The sequence below is a fragment of the Castor canadensis genome, chromosome 12, assembly GCF_047511655.1.
Source record: "Castor canadensis chromosome 12, mCasCan1.hap1v2, whole genome shotgun sequence".
Taxonomy (NCBI): domain Eukaryota; kingdom Metazoa; phylum Chordata; class Mammalia; order Rodentia; family Castoridae; genus Castor; species Castor canadensis.
The window spans coordinates 22,019,859-22,026,402 of NC_133397.1; the positions used below are offsets into that span (position 1 = coordinate 22,019,859).

General features: G+C 46.5%; 1 protein-coding gene across 1 annotated transcript; it reads left to right on the forward strand.

Annotated features, from left to right (window-relative positions):
• The first annotated feature begins 290 nt into the window (after positions 1-290).
• LOC109685889 (small ribosomal subunit protein uS14-like) lies at positions 291-457 on the forward strand. The gene is given in 2 exon segments (XM_074050995.1): positions 291-396; positions 399-457. Coding segments are annotated over 2 exon segments (165 nt in total).
• Positions 458-6,544: the final 6,087 nt, after the last annotated feature.

Genomic DNA, 6,544 nt, shown 5'->3' on the forward strand with positions numbered 1-6,544 from the left:
TTCCTTTGTAGCAGAACCAAGATAAATTCTTGCTCTGCCACTCTCTGGAACCCTTCCATCAGCCCCATTTTTGCTTTAAGGAACACACTTTTCACTGTGGGGATGTGAAGGAAAGCAGCACTTGAACATGTACCTTACTTTGCGCCTTCTCACATGGACAGTGGGTAGTTCTTTCTACACCATCAGGACCCTACCTCAACCACTGGATCCTTTCACAGGTATACAAGACATCTTGCCTTAGAGATCCAGTGTTCCCTGGCCTGTTTTCTCCAAAGACATCTGAAAACAACATGGGTCACCAGCAGTTCCACTGGAGTCACCCACAAAAATTTACCCAAGTTTCTTTCTCTTGCAGCATCTGCCCGAATTGGTACATCCTAATATAGAAATATGGGCTCTATGTGGACTACATTTCTGTCAGTACCTGAAGGACATAGGCTTCATTAAGGTAGACTGAGCGATCTTGCTTGAATGGATTATCTAAGACATCAGCCTAATGAAAGACCATGCTAGCTCTTTGTATATAAATTTTAAAACCTTAAAAAAAAATAGTGGTCAAGTGCTGGTGGCTCACACCTATAATCCTAGCTGAGATTGGGAGGCTGAGATTGGGAGGATCATAGTTTGAGGCCAACCCAGGCAAATAGTGGTGAGACCCCCCATCTCCAAAAAAAAAAAAAAATCAGAGCAAAATTGGACTGGAGACGTGGCTCAAGAGGTAGAGTACCTGCTTTGTGAGTGCAAAGCCCTGAATTGAAATCTCAGTACCACTAAAAAAAAAAAAAAATTGTGTCCCCAAAGGATGTCTTCCAGAGGATACCCACCCTACATAGGCCACAGGAAAGACAAGTGGGAGCCCTGAAAGTTTCCTTTTGCTTCCTTGTGCCCTCAGAAGCCTCCCCTGGGGATGAGCCTAGGGATTAGGAAAGAAGGACACAGCCTTTCATCCTGGTTTACCCATGTTTCCCAGGCAGAGGAGGCTGCTGAGGCTGCAGGTGAGAGAGAAAGCCCAGGACAGAGGAAGGGCAACCAGAGCGGCGCAGCAAGACGAGTAGCAGCGTGATCCACGCTTGTCCTCTGCCTTGGCTTTCACCTCAGCCCCAGTTCCATGGCAACCCAGTGGGCTCCAGGAGGAGGAAGCTGTCCAATTCCTCACACAGCAAGGGAAGGCTGGGGAGGGCGGAGTCTCAAAGCAGTCTCTGACCCAAGGCTGAGTCAGCTGCATGGCCCACGCCTGGCTGTGACTTCTCTTGCTCCTTACCCTACTTGCCCTGCCTTCCTGTCACACCACAGGTCTTGTCAGTCTGACCATGGCCACTGTGTACAGCTCCATGGGTTGTGCACTGCACAATTCCAGGAGATGCCATTCACATCAACAAAGGAACAAAAGCAACTCCAAGAATCATGCTCAATGGTAACCTGCAGCCCTGAGCCAAGTCTTTTTTTGGGGGATGGGAGGAAGAATTGAACTCAAGGCCATGCACTTGCTAGGCAGGTGCTCTACCACTTGAGTCACTCCTCCATGGAGCCAAGCCCTTTTATGACTTCCTTCCTTTCTACACATTCCTTCCTCGGCAGCAAATGCTCCTGTTTGCTTTCCTTCCCACTATCTCTTCACCCGGTTCACTACCTAACACTCAGCTTTCAAATTTTGCTCAAATATAATGTTAGTGAATGCTGAAGTTTGCTCATAAAATGTCCCCAAAGGCCTATGGCACTATTGTGGGGCGGAGGGTGGAACCTTTAAGAGGTGGTGACTACTTAGAGGTGGGGCCTACTTGGGCCAGTGGCTTATGCCTGAAATCCTAGCTACTTGGGAGGCTGAGATTGGGAATATACAGTTTTGAAGCCAGTCGGGCAAATACTTCACAAGTCTCTATCTCTAAAATAACCAGAACAAAATGGACTGGAGGTGTGGCTCAAGCAGTAGAGCACCTGCTTTGCGAGCGTGAAGCCCTGAGTTCAACTAGATAAATAGGAATATGTTACAGTTTGAGATTCCATATTGTGGAGATTTAGTCCTCTCCAGTTTGCCCTTTACATTTAATGTAGTAGCAATCCAAATCTTGGCAATCTTGCAGAAATTGACAAGCTGATTTCAAAATTTGTATAGAAAATCAAAGGATCTAGAATAGCTAATTTTTTTTTCTTTTTTTTTTTTTGGGCAGTATTGGGGTTTGAATTCCAGACTCGATGCTTGCTAGGCAGGCATTCTACACTTAAGCTACTCCACCAGTCTTGTTTTTTGTGATGGGGGTTTTTTCGAGATAGGGTCTTGAGAACTATTTGCCTGTGCTGGCTTACGAAACCAGGATCCTCTGAATTTGCCTCCTGAGTAGCTAGGATTACAGGTGTGAGCCACTGGCACCTGGCTGACTAAAGTATTTTTAAAAGACAAATAGAGCTGGAAGACTTATCCTGCTTGATTTCAAAACTTACCATACAGCTTCCGTAATCCAGAGAGTATGGTATTGGCATAAGGATAGACATAGAGGGATGGCGGACTGGCTGAAGTGGTAGGGTGCCTGCTTAGCAAGCACAAGGCCCTGAGCTCAAAGCCCGTATGGAAGAGAAAAAAAAAAGATAAACATTGAAATCAGGGCTCAGCAAATGTTTTCTTTAAAGGGCCAGATAGTAAGATTTGAGGTTGTGTAGACCATAAGGTCTCTGTCACAAATACTCTACTCTGCCATTGTAGCAGGAGAGCGCCACAGACAATTGAGAAATGGATGAGTGTGGTTAGATGCTAATGAACTTGATTTATGCAAGCAGATGTTGTTTGCTGTCCCTGATGTAGATCAAGGGCACAGAACATACTCTAAAAATGCATACATTCTCACTTACCAGAGTAGCTGATTTTTAAGAGAGCCTGGGCTGGTGGAGTGGCTCAAGTGGTAAAGCACCTGCCTAGCAAGCATGAGGCCCTGAGTTCAAGTCCCCAGTATGGCAAAAAAAAAAAAAAAGAAGGAAAGATGCTAAGGTAATTCCATAGAGAAAGGGTAGTCTTTTGAACACATGGTGCTGTAACAACAGGGTATCTGGATGATAAAAATCCACTTTGACTCACACTTCATACGATAAAACAAAAAAGATAGTAGGGCCTGAGGATGTAGTCCAATGGCAGAGCACTTGCTGGGAGGATTGTGGTTCCAGGACAGCCGGGGCAAAAACAAGTTCGTAAGAGCTCATCTCAACAGAAAAAAGCTGAGCACGGTGGCACACACTGTCATCCCAGCTATAGTAGGAAACTTAAAATAGGATCGCAGTTCAGGCCAATTTGGGCAAAAAGCAAAATCCTATCTCCAAAATCATCAGAGCAAAAAGTAGAGAGGGCCTGCCTTGCAAATGCAGAGTACCGAGTTCAAACCCCAGTACTGCCAAAACCAAAAAACCATTTACTCTTCAAAAGATCTGGTTAAGAGAATAGAAAGACAAGCCATGGGCTGTGAGAAAAATTTTACAACAAATAATCTCCAAAAAGAGCTTGAGTCAGGGACATGATATCATCAGCCTATAATCCCAACCACATGTGAGGCAGAGGCAGAAGGATGGTGAGGTTGAACCCAGTCCAGGCAAAGTTAGCAAGACCCTATCTCCAAAGCAAGCTGGGCATGGTACTTCCCTTCTGTAATTTCAGCTACTCAGGAGGAGGAGGTAGGAGGATCTCAGTCCAAGGGCCTGCAGGAGTAAACAGTCCAAGACCCTACCTAAAAAGCAAATTAAGAGCAAAATGGCTGGGGGTGTGGCTCAAGTGCTAGAGCATTTACCTGGCAAGTGTGAGGGAGGAGGAGGAGGAGGAGGGGGAGGAGGAGGAGGAGGAGGAGGAGGAGGAGGAATGGTTCTCTAAGGGACCAGAGGGGTGATGGAAGAACTTTCTATCGAGATTGTGCTGTGGCTGCACATCTGGGTCAATTTATCACACCTGCTTGAGAGAGCAGCTCGGTGGTAGAGCACTTGGCCTTGCCTGTGGGGGCCTGAGTTTGACCCTCAGCACTGAAAAGAAGAGAGAGAGAGAGAGAGAGAGAGAGAGAGGGAGAGAGAGGGAGGGAGATAGAGAGAGAAGGAAAGAAAAAGAAAGAAGAAAAACTCATTGAATTACAAACTTAAAGTTGCTGAATTTTATTGCACATAAATATATACAACAAAACTGATCCAAAAAACTCCCTTTATCCATGCAGGTTAACTGCTTGTCTCCGACATGGGTGAGTTTGCAATCTATTAATGTTTCAGGGTTTTTTGTTTTGTTTTTTGCAGTGCTAGGGTTTGAATTTAAGACTTTGTGCTGGCTAGCCAGGCATTCTTCCATTTGAGCCACTCCGCCAGCTCTATTTTGTGTTGGGTATTTTTGAGATAGGGTCTCGTGAACTATTTCCCTGGGCTAGCTTTGAACCATGATCCTTTTGATCTCTGCCTCCCAAGTAACCACCAGTGCCCGGTTCTTGCATAGGATCTTGCTGTGTAGCCCACACTGGCCTCAAATTCAAGATCTTCCCAAGTGCTGGTATTGCAAGTAGACACCACCATGCCTATCTTAGCGTTTCACTTAAAATAAGGGCCCGTTGGACTTTACCTGTCACTTTTGTTAAATAAGGTTTGTATGTGCACCTATCAAAGCTGGTGCTGGGGTGTTGCACAGTGGAAGAGCACTTGCATAGCATGTGTGAGGCTGTGAGTTTGATGCCAGCACCCTTGGCCCTAGAGCTCCCTGGGGTCCTGACACAGGAAAACCACATTCACACTCTTGCTGTCCCACACACAGCCCAGAGGCCACTGGGAGTCCACCATGACGCCCTTCCCAGCCTCCTAAAGGAGCCGACTGTGGCAGGTTTACAGTGGGGGAGGGCAGATGTTAGGCACTGGGCCTTTGAGAGCAGCAAATGGTAAGAGAAAGGACTGCCAGTGTGCTCACAGTGTTTGTGAGACAGACATGGCTGTGCCCAGTGAGTGTGAGGGTGCATTTACTCCTAGGTCTGTGTATGGCTTTGTGTTTTGGGGGGGAGCTTACATAGATGGGGGCTGCTCCAGCTAGAAGACCCAGACTATCCTCAGTGGCTGACTTGTTCTCATTTGGGTTGGTATCCATCTGCCCTGAGATTGCCTCCTTCTTGTGCCAGGCACAATCTGAACCGCTGTACCTGCTAACCCTGAGTGAGGAGCCCCAGAACATCTCTTTCTTTTTCCTGGAGAGAAATCTCTCCCAGTCACCTGGCTAGAAGTGAAAGGGAAGAGGTCCACTCTCTTTTTTTCCTCTACCTTTCCCAGTGCCAGGAGCATCTCGAATGACTCAGGTCACCATACCAACTTTTTCACACAGTACCAGGTGGAGCTGTGAGGGACAGGTGAGCATCCCTGGTTGTCTGCTTCCATCCCTGGGGTCCAGGCCACCTCATAGTGCAGATGTAGCCTCCTCCATCCCTCATACCTGACCACACAGAACAGGGACTGCCCAAGGACCCTCTCTTTTCAACCTTGCAGGTGCTGGCCTAGAAAAAAAACTTCATTTTCATGCTTTAATATTCAAAGACTCGGCAGAGCATGGTGGTGTATACCTGTAATCCCAGCACTTGGGAAGTGGAGCCAGGAAGATCAAGGGTTCAAGGTCAGCCTGTACTACATAATGAGACCCTATCTTAACAAACATAAATAAATAAATAAAGTTCATCTTTGGGGTTGGGAGTGTGGCTCAGTGGTGGAGCATTTGTCTAGCATGCATGGGGGCTTGGGTTCAATCCCCAGCACCATGAAAGAAAGGAAAGTAACAAAGGAAGAAGGGAGGGAGGGAAGAGAGAGAAAGAAATTCCAAGGCTCATCTTTCCATTGCTTGTTTTATTATATTATTACTTGTGTGTGTGAGAGAGAGAGAAAGAGAAGGGAGAGAGAGAGAGAGAGATGGGGTCTCGCTCCATGGTCAAGGCTGGTCTTGAACTCTGGGCCTCAATCGATCCTGCTGTCTCAGCCTACCAAGTAGCTGGGACTACAAGTATGAACCACCTGTCCCAGCTCCTTTACCTCTTGATCTTTTTTTTTTTGTTTCAGTGAACAAGCACATATTAAGCAATTCTCTGCGCCCTGCCAATGTGCCATGTGCCGGCTGGTATCGGTGACGTGTCATTGAACAAAATAATTGCTTATTCGTGCTTTCATCTGTTTCATCTGGTTTTTAAAGGCAACCAAAGCACAGTTGCCTTGGCCAAATACTTTCTCCTCCTGCCTTCAACTCTCAAAGTAACTCTGCCCTTCAAAAGTAAGCTCGAGTGGCAGACAATGGTGGTTTTATGGGCACACCAGCCAGTGGCCACCAATGGTGGTTTTATGGGCAGTTAGAAACACCTTTTGTTTTCTGCAGTTTGCAAAGTGTCAGTGTTATTCTTGTAAAGAAAGGAACAGTAGAAATTACTTTGAAAAATCCTCCGTTTAAATATCTTCTCCACAAGGAAACTGTCCACGACCTCTCTCTGGCCTGACTCAGGGGTCCCTGTGCCATTCACACACAAGCTGTCATTCTTTCTCTGCTCCTCTGTGATACACAGAAACCACCAATGTC